At 43.3% G+C, this 24,070-nt stretch overlaps 1 protein-coding gene across 2 annotated transcripts in view; it reads left to right on the top strand.

Moving 5' to 3' along the window:
• The window catches only part of Proser2 (proline and serine rich 2), a 33,818-nt gene extending 9,828 nt beyond the window's left edge, over positions 1 to 23,990 (top strand). The window contains exons 1-4 of one of the 2 annotated variants that reach the window (XM_046442332.2): positions 1,590 to 1,707; positions 8,950 to 9,168; positions 18,713 to 18,962; positions 20,493 to 23,990. In XM_046442332.2, coding sequence (XP_046298288.1) covers positions 9,031 to 9,168; positions 18,713 to 18,962; positions 20,493 to 21,523 — 1,419 coding nt within the window. In that variant the 5' untranslated portion in view covers positions 1,590 to 1,707; positions 8,950 to 9,030 and the 3' untranslated portion in view covers positions 21,524 to 23,990. Of the gene's footprint in view, positions 1 to 1,589; positions 1,708 to 8,949; positions 9,169 to 18,712; positions 18,963 to 20,492 lie in introns of those variants that run through there. The other variant, XM_046442330.2, reaches the window with a different exon arrangement.
• The last annotated feature ends 80 nt before the right edge of the window (positions 23,991 to 24,070 follow it).

Below are 24,070 nucleotides of genomic sequence, written 5' to 3'. Positions count from 1 at the left end.
ACTGTTGGTATCAGAGTGACAAGATGGCGTCTCACAGTCAACACGGGGTGGGATGTGAACAGCAAGTGCCAGAGGAGTTAGGCGGAGACATGAGTAGCATCAGGAAGGGAGGTTGGACAGGTTTGGTTGTGGGATTTTGTTTTTTGTTTTATTTCTTAGTGAGGCTGGGGAGGCTGGTGGAGAGAGCAGGGGAGGCAGTGGTGGGGCCTGAGGGTGGAGCAGCACGTGGAGGGCCCTGGCTGGATGGAAGCCTTCATGTAGCCGAAGGCGGGTGGAGGGGCCAAGGTTAGGCCAGAGTGTAGAGACACACTGGAGAGGCTTATGTTCTCAGACTCCTTTGACAGAATAGATGAGGAAAATAACAACTCCCAACTTGAGTATCATCAAGAATTTCAGAAATCCTGCATTAGTACTTGGCAATTTGTTGGTGAATGTTGTATTGTTTTATTTTACTTTGGGGGGATGCTGGGGATTGAACTCAGGGGCACTCACCCTCCGAGCCACATCCCCAGCCCTGTTTTGTACTTTATTTACAGAGAGGGTCTCACTGAGTTGCTTAGTGCCTCACTTTTGCTGAGGCTGGCTTTGAACTCAAGATCCTCCTGCCTCAGCCTCCGGAGCTGCTGGGATTACAGGCCTGCGCCATGGCGCCTGGCTATTTTTAACACAATTTTTTTTTTTTTTGTGGTGCTGGAGATTGAACCTAGGGCCTTGTGCATGCGAGGCAAGCACTCTACCAACTGAGCTGTATCCCAGCCCTTAACAACAGTGTTGAGAGTAGAAATACTTAGAATAAAGTGAACTGCATACCATACCAGCACCAGCACCTGCTTCCACCTCTGTTAGGACAGCACGGCACATTCCTCTGCGCAGCTTTGGTGTGACGAGGGACAGGTGATACAGATGCAGGACTCTGTGTGTAAAATTGGAGATGGAGCTGAAAATTACATGCAGCGCTGTCATGTAATTTTGTGATGACTAAAGTAGAATCCTGCTCTTACAGAAGAAGTAAGGGAAAAAATAGTTAATTTAGTCTAAAGAATTTTTTAAGCCGCAATTAAGTTGAATAGCAGAAAAAACAGTTCACAGTTTCCTTTTAACTTATGAGTTAATTAGATTCCTAGCTTTGTTTTCTAGTAAGCTTCTTATCATAAAATTATTTTTTGCTTACACATTATTTACGTACAAATAGAAATTTGCACAAACCATGTGGAAACTATAAAAGTAGGACTTCCATCTTTGAGTAAGATCAGAGCAGAGCGCCTGCCATGGCCGAGAAGGCCCAGCCACATGTTCACGTGAGCAGATGTGGTCAGGAGCCGGGAGCAGCAAGGCCCACAGTGGCCGTTTGTGTTCGCCGGCTTTCTTTTCACCCACTGCTGGACCGGAGCAGAAGCCCACTCATGGTAATGAGCTCCGTGATTTACAGACGATCCCTCTGTGAGGCTATTTCATTTTTAATGCTCTTGAAGGTCAAGAAAAACATATCTTTAAAAAAAAAAAAGTAGTTTGGCTACAAAACCATCATGAGATTTTTCACAGTGTAGCTTTAAAGATCATTTCTTTGCTACGATTGTTTTTCTAGATTTTGGAACAAATCTCAACATTTCTGTGAATGGAGGTGGTAGAGAATGAGATTATCAAAGTGTAGGACCTCGGTGTTCAATCTCTGCCCCGGCCTGGAGATGTTCAGGTGACCCCACCCAGGTCTGTAGATGTTCTTCTACATGTTTAATTTCAGGGTCTTTGTTTTCTTGTCTTTTCTATTGTCTCCCCAACACACACACACACACACACACACATACAACTTATGTTAGATGCTTGATTCTTTAAGTTTCAGCCTCCTTTTCTAAGTTTTGATATGTAGCATTTCGATTATTATTTAGTTCTAAATAGTTACTAATTTCTAATATCATTTCTGAGAGTTATTTAGAAGTATAAGTTCCTAATGGCTACACCCATGGATTCTTCTGGTTGTCTTTAGTAATTGGTAATTTAATTGCATTGTACTAAGAGAATATTTTTAATATCAGTCTTCTGAAATTTTCTGAGACTTGCTTTGTGGTCCTATCATCAGTTTTCGTAAGTATTCTTTGTGAACTTGAAGGAATGTATGTTATTGTGAAGCTGTTGCAGGTGGTGTATTGTAAATGTTGATTAGGTCAAACTTAACAGTTACTCGAGTCTTGTCTATTCTTTGCTAGATCTGTCAATTGACAGATGTGCTAAAATCTCCCTACATTGGTGGGTTTGTTCATTGATGTTGTCTGGCTGGTCATGAGGTAAATGTAAGTTAAATTAAAACTTTATTTTTAACCATTTTCAGGTTAACCCTCTTTATTTCTAGTAATTTACCTTTTACTTAATATCTTTTATCTGACATTGCTGTAATGATTCCATCTTTCCTTTTGATTATCATTTGCTGAAAAATCCTATTATATCCTCTTGACTTCTCTCATTCTGTATCCTTCCTTGGCTGATGTAAACAGCATCCAGCAGCATTTTGCATTTTAAGAATAATCCATTGTGACATTTTTAATGGATCATTTCTCACTAAATTATTATATTATGCAAATATTTAGGTTTGTTTTTAATCATAATTTGTGCTTTTCATTTGTTGTGTTTTGTTCTTTTCCCCTAGCTGACTCTTGGAATAATTTCTTGCTTTCTTTTTTTTTTTTTCAAAAACAAAAGGTTTTTTTAGTTGTAGATGGACACAATACTCTCTGTTTTATTTATTTATTATTACGTGGTGCTGAGGATCAAACCCAGTGCCTCACACATGCTAGGCAAGTGCTCTACCACTGAGCCACAACCCCAGCCCAGTAATGTTTTGGGGGCGGGGGAGTTGTTTGGTTGGTTGGTTGGTTTGGTTTGGTTTTGGTTTTTGTGCTGGGGATTGAACCCAGGGCCTTGTGCATGCAAGGCAACCACTCTACCAACTGGAGCTACATCCCCAACCCTAGAATGATTTTTTTTTAAGTCCATTTTTTCCCTTTCATTTTTTTTTTGTTGGTTTGTTTTCTGTATGTTTTATTGGTACATTATAATTACGTATAATAGTGGGATTTGTTGTCACATATCCCCTTGGTTTGGGATGTTGAAAAGTATTTCAGTTTTTTTAGTGGTTTCCTTAGAAATCATAACATAAATGCTGGTAAGAATAAAAAGTTGTTATTTTCATCTTCCTCCCAAACTTTGACACCTGCTTCCCAGCATACATGCAGCTGGGTCCACCCTTCTCTTCAGAACATAGAACTCAGTTCAGCAAGGTCCAGGTTTGCTGGGGACTCACATTCTGCTTCTGTCACTTGCGCATTCTTGCTTCTTCCATCGAGAATCCTTCCTTCCTGAAATGTAATTTTTGAAGTGGAGTCTGTTGGTGGTAGACTTGACTCTTTCAGCTTTTCTTTATACAGAAATAAAAATGTGTGATTTTTTTTTCCTTGTTCTTTGTTTTCCCCTGAAAAGCCAGGATCCTGGTTTTCAGCAGTTAGAACCCTTTACAGTTTGTGTGCGTGAGTGTGTGTGCGCATACACGTTCCTATTTCATCCTATCTTGGTTTTGGATAAAATAGACCTTCTGGAAATTTTCCACACTTTGCTTTTGTTCCTGAAAAAATATGGCTATAGTACAGACAGGTCTAGGTTAACCGTTCTTTCCTCAGCACATTTAGAATATTCAACTGTTTGGTTTTCATTACAGATGTTATGGGAAATAAGTCTAATTATTACTTGTTTGAAAATGATATTTTATTTTAGTATCTTCATAATATCCTAGTTCAATTTTTAAGTTGATAATGCAATCCTATGGTTAAAAAAGAGAAGATATTTATTTTTCTAAAAACTGTTTGAACTCTTATCTTTCATTTACCTCTTCCTTTCCCACCTAACAATTGTTTTTGACTTGCATGTCCTTTCAGAGTTTCTTTATGTACATAATAAAAATATACATTCTTTTTTTAAAATTATTTTTAGATGTTGGTGGACCTTTATTTTGTTCATTTATTTATATGTGGTGCTGAGAATCGAACCCAGTGCCTCACACGTGCTAGGCAAGTGCTCTGCCACTGAGCCACAACCCCAGCCCCCAAAATATACATTCTTATTGTAAAATTCCTCATTTTTGTGCAAAGCATAGTGTTTTATATGTGGTCCTAGATTTCCATCCTGGTCTCCTGTCACTGTTCTGCCCTCCTTAGAGACAGCCACTTACAGTTTTCCCTGTTATGTCCTTCCAGAGAGATTATCTGCATGTAAAAGCATGTACTTTTTTTCTTGTTTATTTCCATATAAATGTGGAAGTACATTAAACTTTGCTCTCGCCCTTATACTTTTCTCAAAAATAATGTCTTGGTGATCGTTGAGCTGCCTCATTCTTTTTTTTTTTTTTTTTTAACAGTACGTGGGACTCAGTTATCCTAATTGCTTTTAAATTTTCCCCCTGATTCTGCCTACTTTTCAAACTATTGCCAAAGTTATCTTTCTAAACCAGAACGTGGTTCTGTCACTCCAGTGGGTGTAAGCCTTCCGTGGCTGGCTGTCGTCTGTGGGTCAAGTTCACGATTCAGAGGCTCTGTGCTCTGGTCCAGTTCTCCACGTCCCTCCATTTACATACCTCTGTCCCTTTTCCAGCTTGTTTTGCACCTCCTGTTTCACCTAGGTTGTGATCCAGCCACTCACTGTTGTTCAGAAGGCTGCATCTTTGTACGCTCGCCCGTTCTCTTTCTCTACTTGGAACTCCCATCCGAATTTAACTAGCAGTCTCCAGAGATCACACCCAGCTTTCAGGGTTTGGCTTTCAGTGTCCCTTTTGCTCAGTGTCCCCTTCCAGGAAGAGTTGGTGCTCCTTTGTCTCACCCCGTGTCCCCTGTCGTGGCACTGAACTTGGCTACACATCTATCTTTGATTAGAGTTGATGTGATACACAGAGTCACTTGTAAAACTTTTTTTAAAAACCACATGCCCAAGCTTTGCCACCAGAAATGCTTTCCGTAGGTCTGGGTCCGAGTCCTATAGCATTTCTGACTTGTTGCCTGATTTAGAAGCCGGGTATAGATGAAGTCCTCCTGTGGGGAGATGGCTCTTACTCATCTCGCTCTAGTGCCTAGAATCTGCTCAGTGTGGGGAAAAAAGGGTCAATTCAAGAACATGCCTAGGTTAAAAAGGAAGATAAGGCTCAGATTGAAACAAATATTGATCAAAGGATGAAACTTTGATTCTGAAACCAATTGGGAGTGGGTTAAAATTGGTTGCTTACAGTGGTGGTACAAGGTGTCACAGTGGTGTTTTTGTTGTTGTTTGGTTTGGTACTGAGTGTTTAACCCAGGGATGCTTTACCACGGAGCTACGTCCCCAGCCCTTTTTATTTTTAAAATAAATTGCCGTGGCTGGCCTAGAACTTGATATCCTGCTGTCTCAACCTACAGGGTCCCTGGGATTACAGGCATGCACTATTACGCCCAGCCACAGTGATGTTACGATTAAACCAGCAGAAAAATACAGCCAAAGTGTAAAGAAGAATAAGAAGGCAAGGAGAGCAGTCGATGGCTCTGGCAACAGTGTAGGCGTGTCCGCAGCCCTGCTCTAGGGAGTGGGACCAGAAAGGAAGTGATAACACTGTCCTGCTAAAGGGAGTATCTTGGGTGCTGGCAGCTGGTTGTGAGAGGCAGGAAGGAGGAGGGGTCAGCCCCTGTGCCTGTGGATAGGGCTTTGACTGGCATAGATCAACTTTGGAACTCGGCAGAACCAGAGCTTTCGGGTGAGTGAGGGAAGGACTTGGGCTGCTCTGTGTCCTGGCTGTGGCTCTGGAATCGAGATGGGGTGGAGTGGTGGTGAGGGAGGCCTTGACGCGTACCAGCTAGGTCATTCCTGGTCTTTCTGGACCGTCTGGGAAGATGAAGTACAGGAGTGGCCTTTCTGACTGCGCTCCTGCTCCTCATCCGCCGGATTTCCTAGGAGCTCCTTAGCTGACTGCTGTCCTCCTGACCAGCCATGCCCAGGAGACTCAGATCCACCAGGACTATGACCTGCTGTGACCTCGTCCTTGTTCTGTTTGCTCAAATGATAAACTAGACTATGGAAAAAGGATGCTTCTGGAAGCCAGGCGCAGTGACATCACCTGTTAACGCCAGCACCTTGGGAGCCTGAGGCTGGGGACTGTGAGTTCAAGGATAGCCTGGGCAATTTAGTAAATAATGAGAAATAAACACAGGAAACAGAATAAAAGGAATGAGCACGCAGGGTGTGTATTTCTCTCTCAGTATTAGGCTTGTCATGATTTCTTAGCCCTCTGCCCTTTTCGTGGAATCGGTTTCTTCATCCATGGGCCTGTCAATCAGACTGCAGTGTCACTTTTTATAGTGTGCATTGTTTTGCACATCCAAAGACTGAACCCATGATTGGAAGGAAAGTGGGCATTTTAAAGTGGTCAGGACCCACATGGACCCTTCAGCTGTGGTCCTTTACTGCCACCCCTTACGCCTCCTCCTCCTCACATGTCCCGGTCTCGGTGTGCTCGTGTCCAGGGCGAGGTAGGGCAGGCTGCTTACTCTCAAACTCTGCCCTCAACAGTGGGCCTCCCGTGGAGTTCTGGATTTTCAGAACCAGAATCAGGGAACCACTAGTTCTTGATTTCCTCAAGAGATCACAGAAGACTGGCCTCTCCAGGCTGGGAAGGAAATGAGAGCAAGGTTTCACAGCCCCTGCCTTCTGGAAGATCCTGGCTGGCGTCCTCATATTCTTTTGCACAGCCTAAATATTAGAGTTTTATAGCTTTCAAAATCACAGCAATAAGGGCTGGGGTTGTAGCTCAGTGGTAGAGTGCTTGCCTAGCATGTGTAAGACACTGGGTTCCATCCTCTGTACCACATAAAAATAAATAAAGGCATTGTGTCCATATTGCAACTTAAAAAAAAAAAAAAAAAAAACTTTTAAACCACAGCAACACATGAAAGAGGTATGTTCCCAAGAGGTGTGCTCTGGAGGGTGTGAGAGGCAGAACCCTCTGGCCCTGCTGGGGTGGCTTCCAGGTGCTACTCTTACCCGCCCCGGCCTGAGCCAGGCTCAAGTCCAGAACCTTCCCACATCCTGGGGCACCCCCCACCACACACACACACACCCCATGCTGTGAATCAGCATTTCCCTTCCCACCTCCTCTCTGGGATGTGAAGGAAGGCTTTGTGCCCCACGGCCCTATCCTTGGAAGAGTGATTCACTCCACTCAGGACTGAGTTCAAGCTGAGTCAGTGGGTGGGAATCTGCAGATCAGGAAGGACCTAAGAATTGTCCTGACTTCTCTGCATAGCCTGTCCCACCTTTGCCTGTTCCTCCCGGGCCCAGGGATGGGGCTGCATCTGCCTCGGCCTGAACAGCCGTGGCCAGCTCACTGGTGTGTTGTGTGGTGTGTGGTGTGTGTGTGTGTGTGTGTGTGTGTGTACCAGACTCATGTCAAGCATTTGTAAGACACCAAAGACATTCACATGGACATCTGAATTTACAGATTGTATGTTACTATTTAGACATTTATATAAACTTTGTGTGTTGTTTAAATTTTTCATATCATGGAGCAAACTTTTAAAGTTTTAACATTTTAAGTCTTGTTGTCGTTGACTATCTGAAACAATGATAACTTACTAAAAATACATGTGCTCAGAATCTTCCAGTTTCCTAGCTTTCCTCTTAAAATTGCCCTTTGACCTGTACTGATTCATCTGAAAAGAAAAGAGAAATGGGCTGAGGAATTGTTTTTTTTAAGAGATGTCTGCAGGATTTCTCTAAGAAGGTTTTCACTGTAATTTTTGACATCTCAAATGATAAGGTCTCCATAAAGATGTTCAATACTGATTGGATTTCCTCCACAAATGATCAAGTGTCTGTTAAATATTAATCATCAGGAGACTTATTCCAGTTAGTCTTCTTTTGTCTTCTAGAATGTTTTATTGAACTCAAATGTTCGGGGACTGAGTTGAATTTCCTGTTTAAAGGGTGACAGTATGAAACCAAGGAGCTTCAGGGGATCCTTGGATGTCTCTGTTCCTGGAAGTAATGTAGACATGGACTTCCTGGTAGTATAACTTAGGAGACAACTTTTTATGTGAGGTTGCAATAGCCCAGGCTTCCCAGGAGTCTTTGATCTTGCAGATGTCAAGGCAGGCATCAGCTGGTAACTTTTTTTTTTTTTTTTTTTTTGGAGGGAGGGACCTGGGATTGAACTCAGAGCCACATCCCCAGCCCTATTTTGTATTTTATTTAGAGACAGGGTCTTACTGAGTTGCTTAGTGCCATTGCTGAGGCTGGCTTGGAACTCACGTTCTTCCTGCCTCAGCCTCCTGAGCTGCTGGAATTATAGGTGCGTACCACCACGCCTGGTGAGTTGGTAACAATAGCTTGCTTCAGCTCAGCTTAACCCTGAACTCCAATGAGCTGGAAGAGGAACCCATTTTGTGGTGCCTAAGGGAACAAAAGCAGGGCAATGCTGAGTGCTGAATGTGAAGAATATGAGTACCATAGTCATTTTTAGTGCATCCATCTTTGAGTTTTTTTTAATGTGGTTCTAGGGATTGAACCCAGGGACTCTTTGCCACTGAGCTCCATTCCTAGCCCTTTCTGTTTTTTATTTTGAGACAAGGTCTCGCAGAGTTGCTGAGGATAGCTTTGAACATGCAATCCTACCTCAGCCTCCCAAGTCACCAGGGTTAATTACAGATATATGCCACCATGCCTAGTATCTTAAAAATCATTCTCACATCTTCAGAATGGGCCATGATAAAAAGGAGAAATGGAAACCAGCATCCGCACACCAGTAGGCTTGGGGTTTCCTGATTTCCTTTACCCTCATGGTTGAGTGTGTGAATGCAGGTGAATCTGACACATGCCAACCTTTCATTTTTGAGGGATAAGGCATTTTACTGACGAGGCTCACTAACTGTGTTGCTCTGATTTCTCTAGAAGTAATCCTCTGCCTCGGAATGGGATACTGGCTCCTTCCCCACTCCTGTGATCAAGCCGGGAACTGAGGCTTCTGTGGGGATGCCTGTAAACCATCAGAAATCAGACTTCTCGGAGATGGACTCCGACCTGTCACCCAGCTGCAGGCTCAGTGACTTGAGCAGAGGTGGGAGTCTGGAGAGTCGAAGCAGCAGTTCGCGGTCCAGAAGTTTCACTTTGGTGAGTGGGGCTTTTCTTCAGTGCTTTGATGTGCTTTGGTTGGTTAATTCTGCCTTGACCCTTTTCCCCTTTAGAATATCTTCGAAAATCCTTGGGGTTAACGTGCTTGATGTTTTGGAATAGTTCTTCATGAAATGGCCTTTTATTTTTAATCATCTTAAGTTTTGCATAAATATAGAACATTACCCAAGAAAGTGGAGCAAATTTCCATCCATAGCTGATAACTTAGATCAACTGGGCCCCAGAAAGAAATGTGAAGGCAGTAGGAACCCAGGCTGGAACACCCCTGACTTTGACATCAAATGACGGAAAGAAGAGAAGCAGCTCACAGGATAAAAACAATTCACTTAGCAGGGCATAGAGACACAAGCCTGTAGTGCCAGCTGCTTGGGAGGCTGAGGCAGGAGGATTGCAAGTGAAGGCCAGCCTGGGAATCTTAGCAAGACCCTGTTTCAATATTAAAAAGGGGCTGGGGGTGTAGCTCAATGGTAGTGCACCCCTGGGTTCCATCTCCAGCGCCAACAAAGCAGAAAACAATCAACAACAACAAAAAAGATCTGAGTAACACTGGGTTTTAACCTTTTCAGTATTTCTTAATATAGGGGCAAGACAGACCTGTCAAGCTAGGATAGAATGACACAGCTTATGTAGCATCTTAGAGCACCTGTAACGCCACACATGTGAGGTGTTTCCATCTTAATCAAGATTCCTTCATAAGAGACACAGATCAAGAAGCAGATGAGAAGCTGGGCATGGTGGCACACACCTGTAATCCGAGCAGCTTGGGAAGCTGAGGAAGGAGGATCACGAGTTCAAAATCAGGTTCAGCAAAAGCGAGACCCTAAGCAACTCAGTAAAACCCTGTTTCTAAATAAGTACTCAAAAGGGCTGGGAATGTGGCCCAGTGGTTAAGTGCCCCTGGGTTCAGTCCCCAGTACCAAAGAAAAAAACTAGATGAGGAATGGAGATTTGAGTTTGTATTACCAGTTTAAAGATGTTAAAGGGAGCTCAAATATAGTCCTTTGAACCCCTTCTGCTGTAGTTTTGTAATCAAAACAGTACACATCTCATTCCCTGCTGGTTTGTTATGTCTCTTTCCTATCAGAAGTATAGGTTCAAGTTAACCATAGTGAAAAGTTACAATAGTGTCTAGTTTCAAATAACCATAATTAAGCCCTCATTTTGAAACTCAAAGAAGGCCATGTGCACTTATGGTCCTTCTTTTGAGGTTGCCACAGTAAGCAGAAGCATTTAAAGCTCATAAGAGGCTTGGTTGTGTTTCCTTCTCCTTGTCTTTATTCTATTTCAGTTTTGGGGGTTCTCTTGTCAACTACATTATTAACTCAGTATAATATTGCTCAAATGTCAGAGAGAATTTTTGTATCTATAAGGAGAATGTGTGAAGCCGGGTGTGATGGCACACATCTGTAATCCCAGCAGCTCAGGAGGCAGGAGGATTGCAAGTTCGAAGCCAGCCTCAGCAAAAACAAGGTGCTAAGCAACTCAGTGAGACCCTGTCTCTAAATAAAATACAAAATAGGGCTCCCCAGCCCTATTCTGTATTTTATTTAGAGACAGGGTCTCACTGCGGCTCAGTGGTTGAGCATCCCTGAGTTCAATCCCCAGTACCAAAAATAAATAAATAAGAGAAAGAGGAAGAGAGAGAAATCATTTCTTCAAAACCACAATGTACATATTAAGGTACAATATGTTTCCCCTGAAGCAGTGTTTCCCTTGCAGACCTGTGGCCGTCACCTCAGGTCAGCATGGTGGGAAAGAATAGGCGAGGTGTAGTTTTCTCGATAGTTCTTTTAACATCTGGAGATTTTCAGCCTTAAAGGGACTTCTTTTACTCCACAGCCCAAATTGGTATGTTACAAATACCATTTGTAGAAAGAGATTTTAAAAATTTCTGCTGTCAGCCACTGCCTTCCAAATTAATAGTGACAAACTTACGTTTTTTTCTAACTCACTCAAGAACACTGCCATTTTTGTTTTTCCTCGTCCGCTATCTGCTTAGTTCTTTGGGAACTAACTTAGTAGATACCACTTCCCAAAGCACCGCAAGCTTAGCAGGGAGGCCACCGTGGGTTCCAGCTTTCTGTCCTCCATGTGGGGCCACTGGTCCACTCCTTGTTTTGTTTTCTTATTTGAGTATAATTCATATGCCATAAAGTTCCCCACTTAAAGTCTACATTCAGCGGTTTCTAGCAAGTTTCCAGAATTGTGCAAGCATCACCACAGTCAATTTTAGAACATTCCTGTCCATCCCAATGTCCATACTATCCAAAGAAATCTACAGATTCACTATAGTCCCTATCAAAGTACCAAATGACATTCTTCATAGAACTCCAAAAACTAATCCCAAAATTCATATGGAACCATTAAAAAACCTGAATAGACAAAGCTATCTTGAAAATAGGAAAAAGAACAAAGCAAGAGGAATTACACTGCCTGACCTAATACAGAGCTGCAGTAATCAAAACAGCATGGTGTTGGCGTTAAAAAAGACAACACAGGGACCAGTGGAACAGAATAGAAAGCCCAGAGGTGAACACACACTACAGTCAACTGCTTTTCAAAAAAGGTGCTAAGAATGCATATTGAAAAAAGGACAGACTTTTCAATAAATGGTGCTCCAAAAATTGGATTTCTACATGCCAAGGAATGAAACTGGACCCCTATTTCTTGCCAGTTACAAAAAATCAAAGACTTAAATGTAACACCTGAAATTATAAAACTACTGAAGGGGGAAGTGCTTTGGGACACTAGAATGGACAGAGGTTTTTTTGAACAACATCCTCCAAAACAAAGGAAGCAAAAGCAAAACTAGACAAATGAGATTACATCAAACTAAAAATCTTCTGCACGGCAAACAATCAGTCAACAGAGTGAAAATATAATCTACAGAATGGTAGAAAATATTTGCAAATTATATACCTGACAAGGGGTTGAAATCTAGAATACATAAAGAACTCCAAAAACTCAAAAGCAAAAAAAAGAAATCAAATAACCTGACTAAACGGGGGGGGGGGGGGGGGGGGCGTTAAAAGACCTAAATAGACATTTCTCAAAAGAAGAAAACTAGTAGCCAAGAGTTGTATGAAAAAATGCTCAACATCACTAACCATCATGCAAATCAAAACCACAAACCCAAGTGAGAATGGCTTTTACCAAAAAGACCCAAGATGAAAGTGCTGGTGAGGGTGTGGAGGAAAGGGGACCCTTGAACACTATGGATGGGAACGTCAATTGGTACAGCCATTATGGAAAACTGCATGGAGTTTCCTCAAAAAGTTAAAAATGGAACTAGCATGTGATCCAGCGATCCCACTCCTGGGTGTGTATCCAAAGAAATGAAATCAGTCTGTCAGGGCAACTTCTGCACTCCGTGCTTATTGAAACACTATTCACCGGAGCTAAGAAATGGAAACAACCTGAGTGTTCTTCTGCCTATGAAAGGATGAAGGAATGTCACTCAGCCACAAAGAAGAATGGGCTCTGTCATTTCTGTGACCAACAGGGGTGGAACTGCTGGAGATAATTAAGTGAAATAAGCCAGACACAGAAAGACAAAGACCACATCATCTCATTCATCCGAAGACTCTAAAAAAGTCCATCTCGTAGAGGCTGAGAGTAGAAGGAGGTGCCAGAGGCCCGGGACAGTGGAAGGATGGGAGAGGAATGGGGGAAGGGTGATGAGTGGGTCTTAGTTACAGTCAGAGAGGAGCAAGTTCTGGGTGCCATCACACAGTAGGGTGACTGCAGGCAATGACAATGTATTATGCATTTCAGAAAGGTAGAAGAAAAAGTTTTGAAAGCTTTCCCCATAAAGAAAGAAACATCTGAAGAAACAGATATGTTTGACCTGACTTGCGCATTACAGTAGGTTACATGTATGGAAACATCACATGGCATGCAGAATTTTGTGATTTTGTGTATCAATCAAAAATAAAAATAAAATTGACTTCTTCAGTGGCTTTTGCATATTTGCAGAGTTACTCAGTCATCACTATAGTGGATTTTAAAACATTTTTATCTTCCAAAAAGAAACCTCATGTCAATGAGCAGCCTCCCCCCAACCCCTGGCCATCACTAACCTGCTCTCTGGCTCGAGGATTTGTCTCATGATGTTCATCCTCTTCCCCAGGACCATGCATGTCTTGCTCTTTAGCATCCTTGTCTGAGGCAGTGTCCAGCATCTCCATGTAGCAGGAGGAGCAGAGGGAACTCTTCTGGACTTGGGCCAGAGTGCCCTTTCTGTGGCTCTGAAGCACCCCGCTCCCTTACCCTCAGCTGGGGTTTTTCTCTGTTTCTGCCTTTCCCCGTCCCAGGTGCAAGCAGAGTCCGGGTTCATTGCAAGGGTGGTTTTGTGTCTGGGATATTGGGCAACAGACTGACCCCACAGCATATTTGGCCTTGCCTCAGATAAGGACTCAAGGCCACAAAGAAGGTTCCCGCCCCTCTCCATAAAGACCTCAGGTGGAGGAAACCAGAATCCTGGTGGCCTAGGGCTGGAGCCAGGCCTAGGCTGAGCCAAGCTGAGGTGCGAAGAGTCTCATGTTGTGCAGGAAAAGTGGAGAGCATAGTTGAGACTGTGAACTGCAGAACTCCAGGAACAAGGGACAAGCTGTGAGCAGTGTCAGAGCCCTCTATTGACACTTACCAGTGCATGGTTAGGAAAGGGAATAAGTTAGGGGCTGGCAGAGCAAAAGGCAAGTAGAGAGCGAGCCCACTTCTGGTCTTCGCCCCTCCGCCAGTGGTCGTGTGACCCTTGAAGCCACATAAGCCTCTAACTGGGTGTGGGAGCTGGCCTGGCCCAGTGGCACACAGGGCATAAACAGGTGCACGGGGGCACCCTCCCCAGCTTCTCCTCCAGAAGGGGACTGCTGGCTTTGAGGTTGGGTTAGACGTGGGCTTAGAGTCCACACTCATTTTGTCCCACCCTTATGGGGGAAATTGGTGTATCTCCTAAGCGGAGGGTCCACTGTAGGCCAGTGCCCTTTTATTTATTATTTTACTTTTGCAGTGCCACGGCATGAACATTTTTATCCCCCAAAAAGAAATCTCATGTCCATGAGCAGCCTCCACCAAGCCCCCCGTTCTTTCCCCCACTCCTGGCCGCCACTGACCTGCTCTGTGGCCCTGCACAAGCCAAGCAGGTGCTCTACCACCAAGCTACAACCCAGCCCTGGCCAGCACCCTTTTCATTCTCTCTGTAGCCAGAGGAAAATGAGGGTACTTAACCAAAGTACGTACCCGCCGCAGCATGGTCATCACGTTCCAATTGCTCGCCTTTGTGGAGAAACTGGTTTTTCACTCTGAAGAAGAGTGAAAAAGTTTTCAGTTTCTTTTCTTGGATTTCGGCATACTGAAATTTCTCAGTGGTGTGTGTTGGTGTGAATCTCCTTTATTTTTGTTCATTGGGTCAGCCCCTTTGATTTGGAAATTCGTGTGCTTCTGCTCAGGGGTGTTTTGATGATTCCTTCTCCGCTTCTCTTTTGGGAACCCTCAGTATTCAGAGATTGGCCCTCCCAGGCTTGTCCTTCAGATTCCCCAGAAAACACTCTTCTTTCTGTTCTTCTTTCTTTTTTTTTTTTTTATCTTTCTCTTTTTTCTTTCATTTTTATGATTTTCTAATTTTTTAAATCATCTTTTAAACTTTTATTTAGTTCATTTTTCTGCTAACATTTTAAATTTGTAAGCACCTTTGTCCTTCAGTTTTTAAAATTTTATTTATTTATTACATAGTACCAGAGATTGAACTCAGGAGCGCTCTACCACCCAGCCCTTTGTATTTTTTATTTTGAGACAGGATCTTGCTAAATTGCTGAGGCTGTCTTGAACTTGAGATCCTCCTGCCTCAGCCTCCTGAGTCCCTGGGTTTACAGGCGTGTGCCACCACACCCAGGTCAGCTTTTTAAAAAATAGCATGGTGTTGTTTATGAATTCAGCGTCATGTTGTTTATGGGCTATTGATGGTGATGACCTTTTTGTAGTTTTATCACTGCATAGTTGCTTTTGGTTTTATCTTTGAAGAAAGTGAATGATTTTCTTCAGATGCATGCAAGAGTAGGACTTCAGAAACTGATGAATAATTCTAGGCTGGGACTTGTCTATGGTGGTTTTCACCTGTAGCTGCTACCTCAGGGAACCCTTGAAGTCAACTTTTTGAGCTCTTGGACCCTTCAGATTCTCCAGTAAACACTCTTACAGTCTTCTGTCTACACTGAATTAGTTTAGCTTCATTTACCCACCCCCCGATCTCCAGTAAGCCATCAGTCCTGCTTGATCGCCCCAATTCAAAGTTTTTTTTTGTTTTGTTTTTTTGCCTTCTCTAATAACTGCACCTCATTTTCTGCTGGGCCATTCTCATTGCCGAGAGGGGGCTTCAGCCAACTTGATGCTTTCCAGACCCCCTTTGCCACACTTCCAGAAGGCTTGGGGCTTCAGTGCCAAGCTCAGGACCACAGAGCTTAGCAGGTTGGCGACTGGCCTTCCTGGTAGCCACCCTGATAGTCTGTCGTCTTGGGTCATCTTAATTCATTTCCCTGTCCTTCTGCTCTCTAGCCTCCTTTATTTTGTTTTGTTCTCTTTTCCTTTGACTTTGTCTTTGTGATTTACACCTATTTTTAAAAAGAAATCCTTGGATTGTTTTAGTGGGCTTCTGAAGGGAGAGGAGATATTTTTATGTATATACGAGTCCAGCCCACTCTATTTCATTATGAGTCCCCTTGCCCCCCACCCCGGGCCCACAGTAATCTGGAGATACAAGAAAGTGAACAGTGGTCAGTTGAAAACAGCTCTCTTGAGGCGGTGCTGAAGGAGGGTTGCTCTACTGCATCGACCTGGAACCAAGAGGCTAGAGCCCGCGGTAGGGTTAAGACCCTCTATTTTCTTTTCTCTCTCTCTCTTTTTAATTTTTATTTGTCCTTTTTAGATATACATGTCAGTAGAGTGCATTTTGACATACATATATGGAGTGTAACTTATTCTAATTAGGATCCCATTCTTGTGGTTGTACGTGATGTAGGGTTTTATTGGCTGTGTATTCATATATGAACATAGGAAAGTCATGTCCAGTTCATTCCACTGTCCTTCATAGTCTCAGCCCGCCTCCTTCCCTGTATTCCTCTTTGCCTAATCCACTGAACTTCTATCCTATCCCCCTGCCTTGTTGAATGTTAGCATCTGCGTATCAGAGAGAACATTCGACCTTTGGTTTTGGGGGATTGGCTTATTTCACTTAGCATGATAGTCTTCAGCTCCATCCACTTACCAGCAAAAGTCATAAAGTCATTCTTCTTTATGGCTGAGTGATATTCCAGTGTGTATATATGCCACATTTTCTTTATCCATTCATCTGTCTTGAAGAGCACCTAGATGGGTTCCATAGTTTAGCTATTGTGAATTGAGCTGCTGTAAACTTAAAATGTGGCTGTGTCACTCTCGTATGCTGATTTTAAGTCCTTTGGTTGTATACCAAGGAGGGGATAACTGGGTCAAATGGTGGTTCCATTCCAAGTTTTCTAATCAATCTCCATACTGCTTTCCAGCATAGTTGCACCAATTTTCATTCCCACCAGCAATGTATGAGTGTACCTTTTCCCCCAAATCCTCACCAGCATTCATTATTTGTATTCTTGATAGTTGCCATTCTGACTGGAGTGAGGTGGAATCTCAGTGTAGTTTTCATTGGCATTTTTCTAATTGCTAGAGACATTGAACATTTTTTTCATATGTTTATTGATCAATTGTATTTCTTTCTTTGTGAAGTGTCTGTTCAGTTCCTTAGCCCATTTATTGATTGGATAGTTTGTTTTTTTGGTGTCAAGTTTTTTTAGTTCTTTATATAGCGTAGAGATTAATGCTCTATCTGAGGTGTAGGTGACAAAGATTTTCTTCCATTCTGTAGTCCCTCTTGTCATGTTCTTGATTGTTTCCTTTTTTGTGAAGAAACTTTTTAGTTTGATACCATCCTGTTTATTGATTCTTGATTTTACTTCTTGCACTTTAGGATAAGACCCTCTATTTACATTTTTTAATTAATTTATTTATTTTAATTAGGTATATATGACAGCAGAATGCATTTTGATTCATTGTACACAATTGCAGCAGAACTTTACATTTCTATGGTTGTATGTGACGTAGTGTCACACCATATGTGCACTCATACATGTACCTAGGGTAATGATGTCCATCTCATTCCACCATCTTTCCTGCCCTCATGCACCCTCCCTCTCCTCCCTCCCCTTTGCCCAAAGTTCTTCCTTTCTCATGCCTCCCCATTCCCCGTTACGGATCAGCATCCACCTATCAGAGAGAACATTCGGCCTTTGGTTGAGGTTGGCTTACTTTGTTGAGCATGATATTCTCCAACTCCATCCATTTACCTGCAAATGCCATAACTTTATTCTCTTTTAATGCTTAGTAATATTCCGCAGTTTTTTTTTATCCATTCATCTATTGAAGGGCATCTAGGTTGCTTCCACAGTTTAGCTATTGTGAATTGAGCTGCTATGAACATTGATGTGGCTGTGTTGCTATAGGATGCTGATTTTAAGTCATTTGGGTATAGACCAAGAAGTGGGATAGCTGGGTCAAATGATAGTTCCATTTCAAGTTTTCTAAGCAATCTCCATACTGCTTTCCAGATTGGTCGCACCAGTTTGCAGTGCCACCAGCAATGTATAAGTGTGCCTTTTCCCCCATATCCTCGCCAACATTTATTGTTGTCTGTATTCTTGATAACTACCATTCTGACTGTCATGAGATAGAATCTTAGAGTAGTTTTGATTTGCATTTCCCTAATTACTAAAGGTGTTGGACTTTTTTATATATATTTGTTGATCAAATGTATATCTTCTTCTGTGAAGTATCTGTTAAGTTCCTTACCCCATTTATTGATTGGGTTATTTGTGGGGGGTTTTTTGTTGGGTTGTTTTTTGGTATTAAGTTTTTTGAGTTTTTTATATATCCTGGAGATTAGTATGCTATCTGACATGTATGTGGCAAAAATTTGCTTCCAAATTTTTTCACCTCATTGATTGTGTCTTTTGCTGAGAAGAAGCTTTTTAGTTTGAGTCCATCCCATGTATTAATTCTTGATTTTATTTCTTGCACTTTAGGAGTCTTGTTAAGGAAGTCGGGGCCTAATCCAACGTGATGATGATTTGGGCCTACTTTTTCCTCTGTTAGGCACATGGTCTCTGGTGTACTTCCTAGGTCCTTGATCTACTTTGAGCTGAGTTTTATGCATGGTGAGAGATAGGGGTTTATTTTCATTTTGCTGCATATTGATTTCCAGTTCTCCCAGCACCATTTGTTGAAGACCCTCTGTTTTCTACATATTTTTTACCATATATTTTTTCCGTGCAGGTTAAGATGGTGAGGGTGTCCAGGTGCAGTTGGTCAGTGGGTAACACAAGTGGTAACTCCTAGAGTGCAGTGAATTCCACCCTGGACTACTGACCCCACTTTGTTGTTGCTTTCTGACTTTAGTGACACCACTGTTTCTCTCTTCTGTGCCCAACATCTGTCACAGGACGACGAGAGCCTGAAGCACCTCACACACGAGGAGAAGGATGTCATCCTGTTTTTTGAAGAGACTCTTGATTCCCTGGAAGATGACTTTGAGGAGCCAACCCTGTGTGACAGTGGTATTCATTGCCACTCTCCGCAGTCTCTGGAGAGCCCTTCCAGTCACTCTGAGCCTGAAGATGTCATCGATTTAGTGCAGCCAAGACCTGCAGCTGGGGACATGGAGTGCCTTCCAGAGATGCCCCAGGAAGCAGGTGAGGGGTGAAGTACAGGTCCCTGGACCTTTTGTTTAGATGCTGGTGTTTAGGTTCCCAGATGCCGTGCGGCGTTTGCCAGCACAGCGGCTCCTGCAGCTCATCTGCTTCCACAGGGAGAAACCTCCTCTGGGTAGGTAGTCAGGTGTCTGACGCGGGAAATTCCAAAAGGACTGGAATGAGGACTGAAAAAGACATTGAAATTGGTTGAGTATATGAGTAGATTTTATTTATTTATGTATGTGTATGTGTGTGTACACATAAATGCATACACACACGGAAAGAAAGAAAATTGAAGTAGCTTCCAGGTAACAATTCTGTCTTACAATTCTGTCTTACACGGTACTTATCTTAGTGCAAGATTTTACTTCATTCTGTCACATACTTTCCAAGGTGGGAATATTTGAACTGAAAAATTCAACTCGCTCAGGAAGACAGAAAAAGATCAGAGTAGACGTCCGGGTCAGCGTCTAGTTTGTACATTTTCCTTGACTCCAAGTGGCACCAGAGGAGAGGTGTGCTTTTTCTCTGTTGAATCCTCTGATGGCACTGGAGGGAAAGGGACGTATAAAAAGGCCTTCCTTTTTCTTTGCTTTTTTTTTTTTCCCCCAGACTGAAAAAAATATTGAGGGAGGAACTAAGTGGGGAGTACTTCTGCTCCGGTTACTAGGAAATACTGCTACTTGTCACAAGCCTCTAGAAATGGGTGCATTTTTTTAAGCAAGGGTGTGTGTTACTCATAGTTTCACCTGCCACAGTTACAGATTCCCTATAAAAATAGAGCTTGGTTTGCATCCATCTCTTCAGGGAAGAGACAATATGAATCTCGCATTTTATTACACTGCTGCTCTGCAGGATAGTTCCTAAAAGTAATATGAACCTGCTGATCCCTTGAAAATACCAGCTCACATAATTGTGCCGAAGAAAACACTTTTAGGAAATATGCCCCACATGCCCACCAGTTCTCTCACATGATATTTCATGGCAATTTTAGGTGCCTCTTCTGTGGCGGGTCTTGTGTGAGATTCTGAAGACAAAGATAAAAAGAGGAGCTGGCGGTTTTGTAGCCACAGGCCATGCAGAGAAGTGCTGTGGTCTGTGGGGCAGGCTAGCCAGGTGTCACCTGGAGCTGCCAGGAGGCATTTCTGTGCCTCAGAGGAAACAGGCGTAGCCTGTCCTTCCTCTAGAAAGATCTGCTGGGGGGTTGGTGTGCCACACAACTGTACAGCCTCTGTGTCCCGTTTGTGAAGTCCCCTGAGAAGGCAGCCATTCGCCTCCGTCCCTCGCCTCAAGGTGGTGGCCTCAGAGCCTTTTTGGGCTGCTTCCCGGGCTGGCTGGTTCTTTCACTGTCGTGGCCTGGGCATTCTCAGCGTGTGGTCATGAGAATAAGAGACGTGCTCTCTCACCAGTCCAGGGTCAGGCTCTGAGGAAGTTGGCGAGTCCCTTTGAGACTCAGATTTGGGCAACAGGAATGCATGTGTTTTGTTCACATTAGGTGGAAGCTTATGAAGTTTCTCCCTCACTTTTCAGGGGCTGGACCTGTTGGGAAGGAGCACGTTGCTGTCCTCAAAGGCAGGAAACAAGACACTGAGAATTCCCAAGCACCAGCGCCCACAGGTCCTGAAGCCCTTCCTCTGCCACCTTCCCTGCCTGATGTCCCAGCCCTGGCCTACACCAGGAGGGAGCTGCCCTCCCCTTCTCCCCCAGCAGAGCACCCAAAGCTACCCCGCTCAGTCCCTACTCCGCTTGTGATTGCTCAGAAAATCTCCGAGAAGTTGGCAGGAAATGAAGCCCTCTCCCCCACATCCCCCTCGAAGGAGGGCAGGCCTGGAGAGTGGCGGACACTGACTTCTTTAGCCTCTCGAAACGGAGACCAATTCCCCTGGCACCGACACACAGCACAGCCTGCGCCCAAGATTCACCGCTTCCCCAGCAACATCAGCGTGACCAACAGCTCTGGGAAGGACTTCAACAAGACCATCTCCAAAGCAGCCGTCAACGTTCAGGAGCGCAAAGCCCAGGTCCTGGCCAACATCAACGGCGTCTCTTTCCTCACCTCGGGGGACACAGAAAACCAGTCACCAAAGAGTGATCTCACAGAGAAGAGGAGTGTCCCTGCAGATCAGGGGACGCCCTCCTGGAGCAAGCCAGGGCTGGCCAAGGAAGCTGAAGGGCCACGAGCAGGCGCGCAGGCCAGTGGTGGTCAGCAGTCCAGAGGTGTGCAGACAGAGCAGCCCCCAGTGCTGGCCAACGGCTTCCAGAGCATCCATGAGGTGCTGCGGAGTGAGCCCAGTCCCTTCATGTCTACTGGAAAGACCGTCACCTTCCGCCCAGACCCCACTCTTGCCAGCAAGCTTGCACGCCAGAACGCCAGCAGGAGCTTCTGCGAGCCCCGGCCTCCAGACTGTGGCCAGGACGCCAGGAAGCGGGCAGGCTCTCTCCCCAGAGCAGTGGGGTTCAGGCCCCAGGGCATCACTGTGCAGTTCTCTGGCCGGGGCTCCACAGAGGAAGCTCGGCGGGAGGCCCTGCGCAAGCTCGGGCTACTGAAGGAGAACTTGTGATGGGGACTAGCCTGGGGATCACCAAAGGCCCCCTGCCCGCTCCCTCAGCAGGATGGCTAAGACACCTGCTTATTCCCCTCCCTGAAAAGGGGGTGAAATGAAACAGTGATGGGCCCTCTCGGGCCTGCAAATTCAGGACCTGGTTGGCCTGAAATGCACATGTGAAGAGCAGGACCTGGGGGCCCAGCAGCTGTGGCCCTATGAGGAGGGGAGCCAGAGACGCTGGGCCTGGGAAGTCCCGCAGGGGAGCAGGGAATTCTGTGAGAGCCTGGACCCATATCTTTTCACCTTCCTTTTTCTAAGGTCTCAGAGAATAAACTTTTAAGTCCTGATGGCTTCCATGATTTGTAAATGCCATATGTTTTTAGAATTGGGAGGGGGGAATTGGCCCGAGTGCCTCAGCTAGCCTTTTATCCTAAGTGGAGGACATGAAAGCCAGTTTAGATCTCATCCTCAGGATTTTCACCTCCTCTTCTAAGAAAATTAAGAAGAAAAGCTTGTTAAATTTTTCATAGTTTCATAATATACTTTTTTTTGTCCCTTTGTTTAGTTTTAAAGTATGAAAGATGAAACATCACCTGGGTATATTTTTGTTTCTGGATCCACTTGGTTTTCCCAGTTTAATTGAAAATTGAAATGAAATCTTCACAGTATGATTCACTATCATTTTGAGGTGTGAGAGTCAAATAGGTAGATTTTTGGAAAGGATGGTGTATGAGTCTGTGTTGTGTGTATATATGTACATACTATATGTTGACATATAATAGGCATTGTGTGTATATACACGCACATTTGTTAGTCCGTAAATATAAACTTCTGAAAACCCTGCTATGTAGCAACCAGCACTTCTCCTGATGGACACAGCCCCCTCAGCATTACCATGGATGACACAAGAAATCCTTACTTCCTAATATGGAAGTCTTCTAAGGCCATGTGTCCATATTTTGGTGAACTAAAAGTACTTTTTCCCTCAACGGTGTGTTGTTCTGTTCCCAATTAAGGTAATGTTTCCTGCTTCCAAAGAAGCAAGATGGTTCCTGTTTTATTAAAGAACATTTTTAAAATATTAATCTTATTTATCAACCAATTCGAGTTTTGAGTGCTCCACGATATCTAGGAAACAGAAGATTCTGAAAGATTCCCGATTGAACATGTTCCATGAGCAACATCTCAGGATGCATTTAAAAGGGAAAAAACCCGGGAACTAGGTTAGGCAGCGTGAAAAGAACTGTTTTTCTCCCAGGCCACGCTGGGTTGTAGCCACGAGCATTATCATCCAGACTATTTAAGGTCTGAGTCTGAAACTTCTAAAAATAGACAGGGAAGGGCTGCCCTGCACAGTCACACCCTGGTGTGTCCCCACCAGCTCCCTCACAGAGCCCGTCTCTTTCCTGCTGAGTATTACTGGATCCAGGCTTGACACGTGCGGGAGGGTGTGTTCCTGGTATTCCGCTGGTCTTGGAAGTTACAGTAAACAAATGATGATGGTTTTTTCCTTAGAACCTCAGTATTTAGCATCTTGTTCAGCTCTTATCCTGATGAAATAATCTCATAGATTCTTGATCTTGATTTAAGTAGGTGTGTTAATCTTACAGCTTTTAAAAGTGCTTATTTTAATTTTACTCCTGTTTATGTTGTCTTTGTTTAGAGGATTCGTGAGAGTTTCCTTTTTACAAAGTGAGATGCCATATAATGTTCAGTAACTGAGAGTCTTGACACAGCTAATGTTTTTAAAATCCTTTAAATATGAGGATTTTTTTCTTTTTATCTTGTCCTATGATTTTGTTGTGAACAGGGTGAACTTGACTGTATATTAGTATATTTGTTTGCATAATGACATTTTTGAAAAATAAATTTTAGTTTTTATCTTTCATATAAGCAACTTTTTAATATTATACACTATATTCCCAATGATTTTCTTTTAAATGATTATGTTTTCCTTCTATTTATTCATGTTTTTATTGTTTCATAATTATACTATTAATATACCCGCTTCTCGTGCTCAGAACCCTAGTGACTAATGCTCTATGTTTTGTAAGAGGTTCAAAAGACAGCTGCTAATGGCCTACCTGTATTTTATATATATATATATATGTTTTGTGTGTGTGTGTGTGTGTGTGTGTATAAAATCATGTTAACAAAAAGTCTTGATTGCTGAGGGGCGTTAGTTTCCTTGCCATAACTACATGATGTGACATTCTTAAAGCCATCCTGTTCAAGGTAATTTAAAGGACCATATTTCAAAGCCAGATTGTAATGAAAAGGAAAGATGAGTCCAAAGTGCCCAGTTTCTTTTCAAGTAATGCTTGCAAATGAGTCTCCACTTTATAAAATTCTTTCTTGATACTTAAAAATCAAGCAAAAAAATAACCTTTGCTTTTAGGAGCATGTGTACAGATGCCCAAACTAGAGTCTCTTCTGTAAATAGTACTTCCTTGCAGTTACCAGAATAAAGGGATTTGCTCCAGTTCTCACGTCCTCCTTATCTTCTCTGATATTTTGTTCCTAATGTTCATACTTATCTTCACAAAACTGGCACGAAGTTTG

The sequence above is a fragment of the Marmota monax genome, unplaced genomic scaffold (assembly GCF_021218885.2).
Source record: "Marmota monax isolate L192 unplaced genomic scaffold, Marmota_monax_Labrador192_F-V1.1 WCK01_AAM20220418_F8-fsc00072, whole genome shotgun sequence".
Classification (NCBI taxonomy): Eukaryota; Metazoa; Chordata; class Mammalia; order Rodentia; family Sciuridae; genus Marmota; species Marmota monax.
This window is presented reverse-complemented; position numbering and strand designations above follow the sequence as displayed.